At 32.4% G+C, this 16865-nt stretch overlaps 1 protein-coding gene across 1 annotated transcript; it reads right to left on the reverse strand.

Annotated features, from left to right (window-relative positions):
- Positions 1-14270: 14270 nt before the first annotated feature.
- On the reverse strand, positions 14271-15938 carry LOC140694219 (heat shock transcription factor, Y-linked-like). The gene is made up of 2 exons (XM_072957589.1): positions 15548-15938; positions 14271-15074 (listed from the first exon to the last, which is right to left on the reverse strand). Exons 1-2 carry the CDS (start codon positions 15668-15670, stop codon positions 14382-14384), a joined length of 816 nt encoding a protein of 271 aa, XP_072813690.1. The 5' UTR covers positions 15671-15938; the 3' UTR covers positions 14271-14381.
- Positions 15939-16865: the final 927 nt, after the last annotated feature.

The raw sequence follows: 16865 nt of genomic DNA on the forward strand, positions 1-16865 counted from the left end.
AAGAATTAATTCATTATGAAACAATAATAGTAGGTGAGTTTAACACCTCACTTTTCTGATAGCCAGATCATCCAGAAAGAATATCTGTAAGGAAACAGAGGTCTTAATAGCATATTAGATCATTTGAAAGTAAGTGAGCAATTGGATAATGCATCACAAAATCAGAACATATAAACTTTTCAAATGTGCACAGGTTATCTAAGGAATTAACCACATATTATTTCATAAAATGAGCCTCAGGGACTTTAAGCCAATATAGATTACAGCAAGTATTTTTCCATACACAAAAGAATGATACTGTGCTTCAACTGTAGAAAGAAGAATAGTAAAAGCACAAACATGAATTCAAACAACATTCTTTAAAAACATAAAAAAATCAATGATGAAATCAAGATGTGATGAAATTTAAGAGGTAATAAAATCATACCTGGAGACAAATTACAATGAAAACACAGCTTCATAAAATGTATGCGATGCAGCAAAGACAAATCTAGATGGAAGATGAGAACAAATAAAGACTTCTACAAAGAAAAAGAAAAACCTCATAGAAAGGACCAAGCATACCACACAAAATAACAAGAAATAAGAACAAACAAAACCCAAAGGCAGTAGAATGAGAAATCTTTAATGATTATGTTGAAAATAAACAAAATAAAAGTTGAAAAATAAATTACATATCATAAAATGAACAGCTTTAATTTTTCTTAAAAATATTAACAAACCGGAAAACATTTAGCCAGGCTTATCAAGAAATACAGAGACTGGACCCAAACAAAATGAGAAATGAAACAGTAGAAATAATATCTGATATTACAGAAATACAAAAAATGATTATGGAAGCACTATGAGCTGTTACATGACAACCAACTGGACAACTTAATAGAAATGGACAAATTTCTAGAAACGTACAGCCTGCCAACACTGAATAAAAAGAAAACTGAGAACTTGAAAAGAGCAATCAGTATAAGTTAAATAAAATCAATAATTTTCAAAACACCCCTTGAACAAAATGCCTGGGTGCCTTAAATAAAACCTCTTTCCCCCCAACTGTTTAAAAAAATGAAGGAGGAAGGAAAATTCCCAAAGTTATTCTATGAGGCCACCATTACCCTGATAACAAAACCAGTCAAAAACACTTAAAAAAATGAAAATGAAAATCCAATATCCTTGATGAATATACATTCAAAAATCCTTGAAAAACTTCAATAGATGAATCCAGCAATACATAGAAAGGATTTTACACGATGATCAGTTGGATTCCTTTCCAGAGTCACAAGGATAGTTCAACATACACAAGTCAAACAACGTGACACATATCTAATAAAGGAAGGACAAAATTCACAAGACAATGTCAATACACAAAGAAAAAGCATTTGACAAAATTCAACATACATTCATCATCATAACTCTCATGAAAGTGAGTACAGTGGGAACATCTCTCAACATACTAAAGGCCATTTATAACAATTTATAATACACAGAAGAAAGGCTGAAAGCCTTCTGGTTAAATTCGGGAACAAGACATGGATTCCTACTCTCAGGACTTGTGTTTAATAGTAATAGAAGAAAGGAAAAGGAAAAAAAAAGAAAAAAAGAAATGCAAAATGGAAAGAAAGAGTCAAAATTCACACCAGTTCTGATGGCATAACAATCTACATAAAGAGTCCTAAGGGCTCCACACTGACTATTATGAACAACAAATAATTTCATCAAGGGAGCAGGGTACAAGATTAATGTAAAGAAGTCTCTTGCACTTCTACACGTTAATCATGAGATACCATAAAATGGATGTTGAAAGCAATAATATTTAAAACCCCATAACCCTGAATATCTTGGGATAAATGTAACCACATATATGAAAGATCTAAACACTGAAAATAATAAAACATTGACAAAGAAATTAAAAATGATTCAAAGAAATGGAAAGATGTCTTGTGCTCTTGGATTGAAAGAGTTAATATTGTCAACATGGCCGTAATACACAAAGAAACCTACAGATTTATTGCAATTCCTGTTACAAAGCGGTAGTATTCTCCACAGAACAAGAAAATAAATAACTCTAAGTTTATATGAAACCATAAAAATTGTCAAAATGATCTTGAGGAAAAACAACAAATCTAGAGGTATAACCCTCCCAGATAACTTACTATACTACAAATCTAAAGTAATAAAAACAGCATGGCATTGGCCGAGATATAATCAATAAAAACAGATAGAGAGCCTAGAAAAATTCCACACACCTATGAGAAATGAATCTATGATAAAAGAGGCAAGAGTACACAATGGATAAAAGACAGTCTCGTCAATGGATGGTGTTTTGGAAGCTGAATATCTACATGTAAAACAGTGAAATGATAGCATTCTTTGACATCATATACATAAATAAACTCCAAGTATATTAAGGACTTAAATGTAAGACCTGATACTATAAAACAGCTAGAAGGAAATATTGGTGATACTCTATTGGATATATATCAAAGGAATATTTTCTTATTTCAGTTTCCTAAGGCAAAAGAAACAAAAGCATAAATCAGCAAGTGGGACCTAAACAAACTTGAAAATTTCTGCACAGCTTAGGCCACTATAAGTGAAATAAAAACACTGCCTGTGTAATTGGAGAACATATTTGCAAACAATGCAATTGACCAGGGGTTAATAGATGTAGGTTAATAGATGTAACATGGATTTAGTTTACACAACGTAAGGTAAAAAACAAAAACCCAATCAAAAACAAGAGAAGAGTACCTGAGTTAATATTTTTCCAATGGAAACTTACAGATGAGTAACAGGCAAGGGATAAAATTGCCCAACATTACTAATTATTAGATAATTGCAAATCAAAACCACAATGAGATATCACTTAAAACTGGTCAAATGGCTATTATCAAAAAGTCTACAAATAGAAAATGTTGGAAAAGATGTGGAGGTAACAAATCTCTTGTATTCTCTTGGTAGGAATGTAAATTTTTGGAACTTGTATGGAAAACAGTATTCAGATTTGTTTAAAAACTAAAAAGTTAACTATCATAAGACCCAGTAATATCTCTCCTTGAAGAAATCTGGGGAAAAAACCTAAATTGAGAAGAAACAATGTTTACAACAGCACTGTTTATAATATGCAAATAAGGGAAGCAATCCAAGAGTCCAGAGCAGACTATGGACTTAAGAATATATGATGTTTCTATAAATATGCAATGGAATAATACTCAGCCATGAAAAAGTATAACACATTGCTATTTCAGCATCATGAATGGACCTACTAAATATTGTGCTTAGTAAAGTAACTTAGACAAAGACAAAAGTATATAATATAATTTATATGTGGAATCTAAATTATAACAAATATCTGTGTACATCTATCTATAGCTATCTATTGATAGGTGACAGGTAAATAGATAGATAGGAGGATAATACTTGATAGATTGCTTGATAGATAGATAGATAGATAGATAGATAGATAGATAGATAGATAGATAGATAGAGACATGATGGAGATGTAAAGAGTTTAGATAGACAAGACTTAACAGACTCAAAGATATGGGAAAAAATTTATGTTTACCAAAGAGAAGGGAAAGAGATTTTAATGGTAGAATATTGGCAGATAGAAAATAGTATACAGAAAGGAGTTTGGCAACATTGATAATCTGTATAGATCATGGAATTATACACAATAGCTTAAAATAATTGTGTGTTACAATCATTGTAATAATTCATAATGCATTATACTATACAAAGTGGTTATAATAACTATGCTATACATCTGAAACTACACAATATAGTACATCTACTCTACTTCAAATAAAAATAAACATCTCAGGTATAATTTAGTCCTTTTTCCGCTGATAGCAGCTTCCTTTAATAATGTTTTATTTTACTCTTTACCTTTGATGGTTACTAACTGAAATTATTTCTTTTACTGTTGTAAACACGTTACCAGTTTGAGGTATCTATATTTATTGTCCCTGATTTCCTATTTTTCCCCTTTTAAACCAAATAGTATAGTAGCATTAAAAAACACACCCAAAGAAACTGTTGAAAGTTTCTCGGGGTATCTCCTTAAATTTTTGGGCAATGTTTTGCATATATTTGCCATTTTATATTTCTTTGAAGATTTCCTTTCTACACCTCTTATTAGGTGTATCGGTTTTGTTTTTTTATCACATTCAGGTTATGTTTGTCTGGTAAATTTTTTATTTTCACTTTATAAATAAGTGATAACTGTTTAAGTACTATTGAGTGAGTTAGTTCTTATTTCAGTTGTTTGAAAATGTAATTTTATTTACCCTTGGCCTATGATTTCTGCTCAGAAATCTTCTCATAGCTTAATGGGGGATACTTTGTAGATTTTCAAAACATTTTTTGGCTGCCTTTACAATATTTTCTCTGTCATTGACTTGCCATTTTGCATATGATGTATCTTGAAGGAGGTCCCTTTGTCTTAATGTTATTCGTGTTTTGTTGTCTCACGGACTTGAATATCAGTTCCTTACACAGGTTCAGGAAGTTATCAACTATTACTTCTTTATATACACCATCAGCTGCCTTCTAATTTTCTTCTCCCTCCAGGATTCCACTCTAATGTGCACTTCCTGAGGAAGTCTGATGGCTACTTTTGAATACCCTCACTTTTTAATATCTTGTATCTCTGCACTCTCATATCATTTCTAGTTTTGTATTGGTGAGATTGCTAATCTCTCTTCCACAAAGACAGTCTACTTCCAATGCTTTCTGTTGCATTCTTCACCTCATTTATTAAGATCTCCTGGCCCTCAAACAATGTTTGGCTATTTTATAGTTTCATTCTCTTTGGTAATGTATTCCTTATCAACATTTCATTTATTCCTGAGCTCACTAAACTACATTCTTAGTATTGTTTTTTGTATTGAGTTTCTGAATGACACCTATTTGGATTCTCTATTAGCTATATGGCAATATACCATGACTTAAGTTTGCTGCATGGTTCACATTGTGTGTGTGTGTCTGTGCGCAGGTGCATGTGCATGTGTGTCTGTGTCTGTGTGGGTGTATGTGTCTGTGTATCTGTGTGTGTGTGTGCCCTATAATGTAACTGTGATTGGTAATGATCTTGTAAATGATTTCTCTGATGACACTTAATAACAGATTGGGAGTTAGAGTCCTTGCTTTTGTTTTCTGGTAGTTTGCAATATTGCACAATTTTTGGTTTTACTTACCTGAGCTACCTCTGATAATATTTTAAAATGGCACTTTCCAGTCGCTACTGTCTGGATAAAAGATGTGCTTTCACTGTCACTTCTTAGACTTCTTTGGTAGTTAATGCCACTGTTGTCACTGGGACAGCAAACCCTTCCTATTACATGATATCCCTTGAGACTCAATGTACACATTGGGGAAAGGTATAAAGACAGGTGGGTATTTGGAATCACGCAAGTGCCTTTGCTATGTCCAGTGTTGCAAGGTATCTTGTCTCCACCACTGTGAAAGGGGAGTAGGGACATTGTCATGAATGTCTGAGTGTCTGAAGGATGGAATTTCTGTCTCCATTGTTGCTCCCTCCTAGTTACATGTGACCATGAGTATTAGTGCATTGGGGGCTGAAGCTGTGTCAACCACTGAGACCCTGTTTCTACTGGGTTCTCTGAACTTGTGGACTCAGATATCCTATTCAGGGGGCCTTGGTTGCAGACACCAAATCTGCTCTTCCCTCACTTCTGCCACCTTTGTGTGTTTTATTCCACCAAACTTCACCTGTTCACTTGAGTTCTGAAGTATTGTTTTGTGTTGTAGTTATTTTTGTTGAGATGTGAACGTCTTACTGACTGTAGATATAAGGGGAGAGACAAAAACAGTTTAAACTTATGTCACTTTTAAAAGTATATACTTTTTCAATTAAAAGCTTAAATTCTACATATGACATTATGAAAACTGTAAAGAAAGTGAACAAATCATCTCCCCTAAAATCATAGTACTACAAAATATTTTAATTTTGCTGGGTTCTTTTCTTCAATGTTTTTCCCACATACATGCATATTTTACTATAATATATCCTTATAATCTCTTTAAAATTAATTAAATTATTAAAATATTTCTCTGTGCTGTAAATATAGCCCTGTTGGTTCTCTAATTTATTACTAGTAGCTTTCACATTTTTGCCTTCTCCATCCTTCTTCCCTGTCCGCACAGGAAAACACTACTTGGTACAGTACACATATATATGTGATTTTGTTCCTTTTTTTATGATTATTTCTCTTATATCTTTATTTTCCTCATTTAAGTGACAACATAGAGTGTTTTTCTCTGTATGATTTATTTTATTGTGTGCAGCACTCTCTGGGTCCAGTCACATTGTTCCAAATAGCAGAAATTTATTTTTTAATATGACAATGACTAAGTATTTATTCTTTTATCTATATCTCACATCTACTTCAGCCATACTTCTGCTGATGAGCAGTTGAATTGTGCATCTATCCTTGGCTATTATAAATGTTAATGTTTAAAACTTTGGGGGTAATATATCCTTTAATGTGAATGTTTTCATTTTTTTGAGATTTATAACAATAACTGGAATTGCTGTAACATATACTGCTTGTATTTCCAGTTTTCTGAGCACTGACAACACTATTATAATAGTGGATGCATCAATTTATATTTCCACAAACAGTGTACCTGGGTTCCCTTTTATCGACATTCTTATTAATGTTTGTCATTTGTAGACTTTTTTAATAGCCATTTTGGTTGCTGTGAGATTATATTTCAATCTGGTTTTGATTTATGATTTCCTAATAAATAGCAAAGTTATCTTTCTTTTTACGTGCAAGAAAATCATTCACTTTTTTTTTGAAAAGTTTCAATGAAGATCTTCCAACTCTTTTTAAGTTGGGGTCTTTGTTTTTTAACTATTGAGTCTAATATGCTATATATATATATATTATGTAGTTTAATACCTTGTTGGTTTCATTGTCTGAAACTCTTCCTTCTATTCTGTGTGTTGTCATAATTCTTGCTGAAGGTTTCCTTTGCTATGCAAAAGGTTTTACACTTCACACTTATACAAGAAGTGGAATCCCTGTATCACATAATACATCTATTATTTCCTCAGTAAAATTAAAAACTGTTATTGTTTGTTTTCCTTATTTTTTTCACTAAGGAGATAGATCAAAAGTAAATATTGATATGATTTTTCTCAAAGGCAGTTCTGCTCCTGTTGGTCAGAAATTGTATAGTTTCAGGTTTTACATGTAGGAAATTAATCCATTTTTATCTTATTTTGTATAATATGGAAGGAAGTGCTCTTACATCTTCCTTTTACTTGTACTGTCCAGTGTTCCCAGAACTGCTTGTTGAAGAGACTGCCTTTTTCCATTGTATACTCTTGCCCCCTTTGTTGTAGACTAACTGACCATATGAGTGTGGGTTTATTTTTGGACTCTTTATTTTGTTCCATTAATCTATGTGACTCTTTTAGTGATATATTTTGATGTTTTGGTTACTGTAACTTTGAAGTATATTCTTAAGTCAGGGAGGATAATACCCACAGCTTTGTTCATTTATTGAAGATAATTTTAGAAAATTTGGTTCTTTCACAATTTTGTATAAATTTTATTATATTTCTCCTGTTTTGTGAAGAAACACATGGATTCTGTGAGAATACAAATTTTCTAAAAGGAAAAACCTGAGAAAAATTTTAAAGTGTGGTGGATAAATCATACAATATTAAACAACCAATGGATGAATGCATAAATCAAAGTAAAAATACATAAAGAATTATGACAACAAAAATAAAGTCCATGGGGTATAGCAAAAGCAGTATTAATAGGGATGCTTATAGCAAAACAATCCCACTTATACAAATAAGAAACATCTCTCTCTTATAACTTAATCTTACATACAAAAGAAGTAGAAAAATAATAAACAAACTTGATAGTAGGTGGAAAGACAGCTGAAAGATCAGAACATAAATAAATAAAATAAAGATTAATAATAGAAACATCTAGTCAAACTACATAATGGCTTTTGAAAGATAAATATAACTGATAAACTTTAACGAGACTCATGAGCAAAAAAGTGAGTACAGATAAAAAAGCTCCAAAATAATTGAGAAGTTACAGCTTATAAAATATAACACAAAGCATCATAAAATGATACAACAAATTATATGCCATTAAAAATGATATCCCTAGAAGAAATGGACAATTTCTTAGAAAGACCTAATCTCCAGGATGGAATGAGTAATAGAAAATATTAACAGATTATCACTAATGAAATTGAATAAGTAATTAAACAAAATCTCTCAAGAAACAAAATTCCAGGCCTAGACAGCATCACAGGTGATTTCTGCCAAACATTTAGAGAAGAGCTATCACCTATACTTCTCAGAGAATTCCAAAAATTTGCAGAGGAAGGAAGGCTTCCTACCCCACATTTCTATATCACACTACTACAAAAACAGGAACAAATATCTCATAAAATTACAGGTTAAATACTACTGATAAGCATAGATGCAAAAATCATCAATAAATTGTTAGCAAAGAAAACAAAATATTAAAAGGATTATACAGTATGATTAAGTCCCTTTTATGCAAGGGATGCAAAATTGATTCATTACCCAGAAATTAATCAATATGATACACCAAACTAACAAATTGAAAAATAAAAATTTTATGGTCACATCAAAAGAGTCATAAAATGTTTTGACAAATTCATTATCTATTTATGATTAAATTTCTCCTCAAATTGGGCATGAGGAAACATACCTCAACACAGTTAAGGTCATATATGACAAGAACTCAGCTAACATGACACTCACTGATTAAAAGCTGAAAGCATCTCCTGTAAGAGAAGGAAGAAGAAAAGAATGCTCACTCTTACCACTGTTATTCAGTATAGTATTGGAAATTCTAGCCATAGCTATCCATAATAAAAGTAAATAAAATATAGCTATTTCAAAAAAGGAGTAAAAGTATCTGTTTGCAGATGAAATATGTTAAACAGAAATAGTAAAAAAGACACCACAAGACTACTAGGGATTATGAATGCATCTGGTACAATTTCAGAATGTAAAATTAACATACAGAAATCTTGCATTTCTACACACTAACAACAAAATAACAGATAGAGGAAGTGAGGTAACTGTCTCACTTACAGTTGCATTAAAAAAAAATCAAGAAATGTATCCATCCAAGAAGTTAAATATCCTGTAATAAGAAAATTATCAATATTTGTAACAGAAATTGAAGATAATGCAAACAGATGAATGGATATAGTGTGCTCATATATTAGGAAAAATTATTGTTTAAATGACAGTAGTAGCCAAGAAAATACACAAATTAAATTCAGTGCCTATCAAAATACAAAGTGCATTTTCAGACACTTACAAAACTTAATTCTTAAATTTTCATGTAAACACAAAAGAGTTGAAATCACTAAAAAAGAAAAGAAAAGAAAAGAAAACAAACAAACTAAAAACACAAACAACTTTGACAAAAACAAATAGTATCACTGTGCCTGATTTTAATCTATAATACAAAACTACAGTAATGAATATAGTAGTGGCACAGAACAAACAGAATAATGGAACACAACATAATGAATAAAAATGAAATCAGACAGTTATGCTCATTTAGCCCATTACAAATAAATTAATATACAGTGGTGGAAAGATAATCAACAGGCACATGAAATTGGTCAACATCACTAACCATCAGAAAAATGCAAGTCCAAAACTCAATAAGATTTTATGTCAGTCCTGCCAGAATGAATAGTGTCAAAAAGATTACAAATATAAATGTAGGTGAGGATGTAAGAAAAAGAACCCTGATGCACTGATTGAATGAAGGTAAATTTGTGCTACCACTTTGGAAAACAGTATGGAGTTTTATCTAAAAATTAAAAATGAAATATGAACCAACATTTCTATATCTGGATACTTATTCCAAGAAAATAAAAACTCTAAGCAGAAAAGATAAATTCAACCCTATACTCACTGCGGCATTATTTACAATAGCCAGGATATAGAAGCAAATTAATTGCTCATCAATATATGATGGACAAAGAAAATGTCTGTTTATAGTATATATATCTAACCATCTATTAACTGAAGATTTATCTATATTTGAATATATATATGCATACACACTATATATATATTATGCACACTATATATATATGTATGCACTACACACATAAAATTTCAATGGGTTATTACTCAGCTCTAAAAAGTATAAGTTCTTGTCATTTGCAAAAAATGGGTAGACCAAGATGGTAATATGCTAAGTGGAATTACTCACACAGATAATGACAAATGCTAAATTATTTTACTCATATTTTGATTTTAAAACAAATCAACATAACAAAACAGGAAAGGAGTTATTGATATAGAAAGATACAGGTTGTTTACAAGAAGGAGGGAAATGTGGTGAAGAAAAAGAAATAGTTCAGGAAAATTAAGAGAGAATATTTTCCAGTTGCAAATTAAATGAGTCAGGAACAAGAAATGTACTGTATGGGGAATAGTCAATAACAATGAAATATCTTTAAATAGCAACATATCATAAATAAATTTATTCTTGTGATCAGTTTGAAATGTATTAAAATTTGCAAACATTATGTTATGTAAGAGAATCTAACACAGTGTTATACATTAAAGTACACTTCAAAAACAAACAAATATACTTATAGAAAAAAACAGATTTGTAGTTAACAGAGGCAGGGGTTGGGAAAGGAGAATTAGATTAATACACCCGAAAGATTCCAGCCATTAAAAACACGTCTTCTAGGGATGTTACATATTAACATGATAAATAAAATTAATACTGCTTTATGTTACATATGAATGTTGTTAAGAGAGTAGACGCTAAGATTTCTCAGCACAACTAAAAACAAATTGCATTTCTTTAATATTATATCTAAATGAGATAATGAATTCTCCATAAAATTGCTATAATATTTACTTCATGATACATGTGACTCAAATATCTACCCTTTGCACCTAAACTTACACCATGTCTTATGTCAATTATATCTCAATAAAAGCAGAAGGAAAAATGGAAAGACAATGATCATTGTTTCCCATGTCATTTCTCATTACTGTTTTTGAAGGAAGTAATCGTGAGTCATAATAGAGTTATCCTAGATAAAGATGCAAATATATAAGTGATTCTAATAAATTATACATAAAGATACTAATATAATTTGTGTTTTACCATGCCTTAAACTTTCTTCATGGTAACAGACAACTGATTTTGTAGGCATTAAAATTTCACTCTGTGAATTCATCTGAGATTAGGGAATGGATAAAAAATATAACCATGGCTGCTTTTCTTTGAGTGATAATATTCACTGTCTCAGACCAAAGGTCTCATCTCCCCAACAGCATCAGTAAGTAAGGAACATGTTAGGTTGCTAAAAATCTCAGCATGATAAAACCTCAGAACTCCTACATTTCTTAACTGTTTTGCAATTGGAATGCAAAAATGACAAAGATGTAATTTTGGAAAACAATATGGTGTTTTCCCATGGTTGCATTTGGGGATGTGAGGATAATCCCTGAGATCCACAGGAATTATCCTCGCTCAAGTGCTGGCAAAGAACTATAAAGTTTCTGCATTATTAGGACTGAGGACTGCTTTCAAAATAATGACTATGTTCACTGTATTCCAGGTAGTCCAACGAAATAAAGGTTATTGCTATTTGTAGTTGAACGGGAATACATCAGCTGTTCAGTCTCTATAAATTAGTCAATGGGTGTTCAAAGCCAAAATATGTTGTGTCAACAATGAGAATTAAAAGAGAAATAAACTTGGACATAAGCTTAAATTAAAAAGGAGACACAATCCTGTGCTGGGCTCTGGGGATTGGAGACTGTATATGTCTCAGTCCAATTCAAGGGTTCAGTGGCTTGGCCCTAGCATCAGCTCGGGATTCAATGAAAAGGTAACAATTAGCATACTGGGAGAAATATAATCTACCTCTCACTGATCAGAAGAAAATCTGGTGGCTCAATGAAACTCTTAATTCACAGAGATTCTGCCAGATGCAGAAGAAAAATTCACTGATGACTCAACTAAGACAAACTTTGTTACTGCTTAAAAATGCATCTTCACACACACACACACACACAGTGGAAGACAGATTTGTTGTATTTAGTGGGAAGAATTCAGTAGGCAGAGCTCAGAGAATAGTTTTCAAAGCACCAGGCAACTTTTGTTCATTTGCCAATATTCTAGTTTTCCAAGGTAGAAAACTAGAGATGGAAAAACAAACAATAGAATATTTAGGATTTCTAATTTTGAAATTAAAGTGTAGCTTTTGCCTTATCACTATAGAATCTTGTTATGATGATTATGGTAAGACCCACTGTCTGATAAGGGAGCTGGAAACTAGCTGCTGAACCAGCCCTTCTGAGCCCCAGACTGATAATGTAAGCTACAACATAGCCACCATCAGAGTTGAGCTGACAAACTTGAAAACTTGATGTTTCTGTTATAGGAACACTCACTGCTGTCCAGACATAGATCTCCTGCTGCAAGTGGGCTCTTTCCTTCTCTTGGTAAAAGTCATATTGGTGGGAAGTTGCTAGAGCTTACCCTGGCCCATTTGCCCATTCTCCAGATTATCAAAGTCTTTCTTCACAACTGGTGACACATTTTCTGGACTCAATTTTGCCTTTCCTGTCTTATCAGATGACACTGGCTGCATCACTGTGAGCAGAAGCCTTAGGCTCCCTGAACTTGCCTACAATTTTTCCAGAATTTCAGCTCATTTCACATTTTGAAATTGCTTCACCATTTATTTTAAATTAATCGGAAATAGTCAAAGTCTTCCATGAATATTATATATTTCCTAATATCTGCAGAAATTTGGTATTCTTGCAGTTGGACAAATATTAAATTCTACCACCCTCACCTCTTTTTAGTCTACACAGTTCAGATTGCAATTTAGTTACTGAATACGACCACCCCAACCAAGGTTCTAGTACCTCTTAGATACTTCCTGTGTGAAGGTTAGCAAGGGTTATGTGGGGTGTATAAACCTACACTAAATGTTTGCAATGGCACTGTCAATTCTGGATAAAGCTCTGATTCTAAGAAGTCAATTAATTAGAAATAAGTATAGTTATTGGTATGGGGAAGAGAATCAGCTATTTTGGGGTGGGTGGGTGATGAAGAGACATGAAAAAATCCAGCAAATGAGAAGGAATGCTTTAGGTCTCTGGAGGCGTGAATTAAGAAGAAAATAATACTTTGTCTCCTGTACCTACCTCCAATTACAGTCTTGAGTGACTAGCCTTGGGCTACGAAAAGAGCTAGTTTGTGGTGAAGATTAAAGACCATAATGAAACTGTTTGTAAACTATGAAAGTTTTGTTGTTTCAGGAAAGTAGATTTTGTGTAAAGTCAACATGTAGTTTTCATTCACTAAATACTAAAATGCATCCTGTGGCGTGAGCTGTGCTTACTGTGCTGGTATCCAAGTTAGACAAGGAAAGGGGGATAGACAGAAAATATCTGGAGGAGGTGATTTCTGTGCTGAAACTGGGGAAATCTAAATAGGTAAAAGGAGGACATTCTAAGTCCAAGGATAAGCTGGAGCAATAGTTGTGAGTTTGGATTTAATATGGTTGATAAGCATTTGCCTGGATGTATCTCCAGAAACAGTGAAACATAAAGATATGCCAAATTAGTCAGATGTCAGATCTATAATGGAATGGCTAAACTATGTTGAGTTTGTGGGCTTAGATTTGGAAAAGCATTAAGTACTACCCTGAAGGTGTAAGCTTGTGTTTGGCTGGAACATGATAGTAACTTAAAATATTCACTCTAAAAATATATTGCATACTCTTGAGTGGAGGAAAATAAAGCAACAATTGGAATGCTTAGAAAACAGCACAAGGAAGACCAGAGATAAAATTCCTTTTTAAATTTTACCACATGCTGAATATACCATCTGAGGCTACATCATGTGACTTTTATGATACCAGAGATGACATAATAAAGACCATGATCCCTGGGCCGGTTCCTGCATTTTCATCCTGTTCCAACATATCCTAACTTAACACATTTAATACTTTACACTGTGAACCAGAAACCACTTAGTAATTTTCCCTCTCTCCATGTTTTAGACTTTTTCCAAATTCTTCCATTTTCTCTTCTTCCTCACAGAAATTATTTAAATTTACACCCATATTGTTCCATCAAATGATCATATCAAACAAATATCTCTTTTTTTCTTTAAATGGTTACTTAGTCTCCCTTTTAACTCTTATCTCTATTTAAAAAAATTAGGATAATAAAGTACACTTCTATGTTTATTGTTCAAATAAGAAAGTTGCAGATATTTGTCAATATTTGCAAACATCAATTTTAATCTTTGTTTTCATGCATAACCTGGTAGTCCTCTGGTAGTTCAGTTGTAATTAGGATGACGTTCATAAACTGAAGATGTCTGATGAGTTGGCCTTGAAAGAGAAGTAGCTGATGTATCAGCTATCACTGGCACTGGAAACCGTTGGTTGCTCACAGGTTGAAGTTTACAAAAACGACCTTCATTGGCAGATATGTTGTGATATCTAATTAGAAAATCAGAAGGCTCCACCATCAGTCCAAAATAATTGCTCTGTAAGGGGGACAAGTTGCTGTATTGAGAAGTAGAAGTTGTAGTTGTAATGAAGTTCACAACACGGCCATTTGCTTCAGTGTAGCTGCTTTGAGAGTGCCCGTGGACAGTGGTCAACTGATTTAAAATAGCTAGTTGTTCCACTGCAATATTTTCTGGTGGTCTAACTGACGTTGATGATGGAGGAGAAAAATCACCTCTGATCGGGGTAATTTTATCACAAATTATGTGGCCAATAGAGGGCTTTCTTATTAGAGGCATGTTTAAATTTGCAGAAGGTAAAAATGCACTTTCTCCACTGGTGTCAGCCACAAAATCAGAATTATTTTTAGCAACATTACCCCCTCCTTTAAAGTGCTTCTTGTTGAAGTCTCGAGCCAATGAAGACACCAGAGAGGCATTTTTAATCCCAACTCTTCTTTTTATTCTCACTAAAAGCTTGGGAAAGCCTCGTTTAAAATTTGGATTATGGTAGAACTGCAGCTACAACCAAAGGAGAAAGATTTTAGTAATAATTTAAACCAAAATACATAACTGCAATAAGCCTTAACTTTAAAACCTCAGATTTCATGTTTAGTATGCAAAGTTAAAATCATCAAAATATGAACATTGCTGACGATATTTTGAAGTTCCTTATTTGGAAAATACACATTTAAATAGTATAGTCATCAAATTAAAGAATTTAGTGTTTGCAGTAACGGTGAATGCCACTTTTGAAAAGCAGCTTTCATACCTTTATTTAGATTTCTGATAAGATTCATACTTGCTAGCAAACTTTCTCATAATCTTGAAGAGTTAAGTCACTGTCCTCATTTTTAGAAAAAATAAAGAATTTTAGCACTTGTAGTTTTATACTATTTTCAAAATCAAGCTTTACATTTATATTACCATAGATTGATGTACAGAATAAAATTTTATACATAAGTTATCAAGTCGTAACTAAAATTTGTGTATACCTTGCTTAAAACAGAGGCTTCATTTTCTTCTGCCAGAAAGTCAACTAGACAAGCAGATCTTTGAAATTTCTGCCGCACTTTACTAAACCCATAAAGGTTAAGCTGTCTAACTAAACTTTTCATACTTCCAGTTTCAAATATTCTGAAAGGGGCCTTTCTTTCCAAAACTTCCTTCTTAAAGACATCTTCATCATTCACTATGGAAGTTCCATTATCATCCCACCAGATGGATTTAAATTAGTCACTCCCAGCCATTTTCCAGAGATTTCTTGGAAATGTCAGAGAACGAAAATCATTATCTTCATCTGGTTCCAAGATACAATGTGTGTAACATGGTCTTTTTATCAAGGATTCTTCAGACAAAGTCTGGAAAGCATTTTCTTCAATCATACACCTCAAATCCAAGTCCCCAGAAAATGTTTGATCACACGATAGAGATCTACCAGGGTTTCCTGAATCAGTTGGTCCATCTTTAGGAGACACATCTTGAATTTCTGAAGAAATATGTGCCATCTCAAATAACTTTTCCTACAGCTACTTTTCTAATCTGCATGATTTTGAGCACTGCAGCTTCAAATGCTGCTTAAGCAGGCCTGCACATTTAAACTGATAGGCCATCCACATGGTTCTCAACCTGAGTGGCTGTGACATCACAAAAAGACTGGTCTCTTAGCAACCCAAGTGTAAAAATCAGCCTGTGTTTCCTTCTCATTAATCCAGTTAAAATGAAATATATAGGATATTTATTTTTATACTGTGATGTGCAAATATTTTCCAGAGAATATCTTTTTAAACAATTTAACTTTGGGGTGTATGAGATAAAAACAATCTCATTCCTTTTGTACCCAAATTTGTACAACATTGGTGAACAGAGTATAAATATGCACAAAATAAGTAAAATAATTTTAAAGTATTGGAATTTAAAGTGAAATTCGGGGAAAAATTTTACAGAAAAATTATAACAATTTCATTATCATTTGTAATTAAAGTGAAACCAAATTTGATTTTTAAACGGAAGTAGTTATTTCTCTGTGTACTTTACAATAAGTAGCTCTGTATTCAAAACATCAGCAGAATAAATATTAGTTTATTTGTTATGTTTATAAATAAATGTTAAATATTTATGAATTAAAATTAAATTAAAATAATCAATCAAATATAAGAAATTCCAAAGGGGGGAATTTTTGTATTAAAATTTATTTCAGTGCTATAAATAAAAAAATGTAATTTAATATTCTACTTTACAATTACACAAGAGAAAAATCTGATTGTACACTTACAAATGTTTATTTTTGCCATTCTTTCACTCAGAAGTTTT

The sequence above is a fragment of the Vicugna pacos genome, unplaced genomic scaffold (assembly GCF_048564905.1).
Source record: "Vicugna pacos unplaced genomic scaffold, VicPac4 scaffold_20, whole genome shotgun sequence".
In the NCBI taxonomy this organism is placed as follows: Eukaryota; Metazoa; Chordata; class Mammalia; order Artiodactyla; family Camelidae; genus Vicugna; species Vicugna pacos.

Bases quoted from the DNA above. Each gene is read 5' to 3' on its own strand.
- LOC140694219 (XM_072957589.1), bottom strand. From the start codon at position 15,670: ATGAAAAGTTTAGTTAGACAGCTTAACCTTTATGGGTTTAGTAAAGTG. The intron at 15,075-15,547 runs GTATACACAAAT...CTTTGGTTGTAG, and splicing joins AAGCCTCTGTTTTAAGCAAG to CTGCAGTTCTACCATAATCC.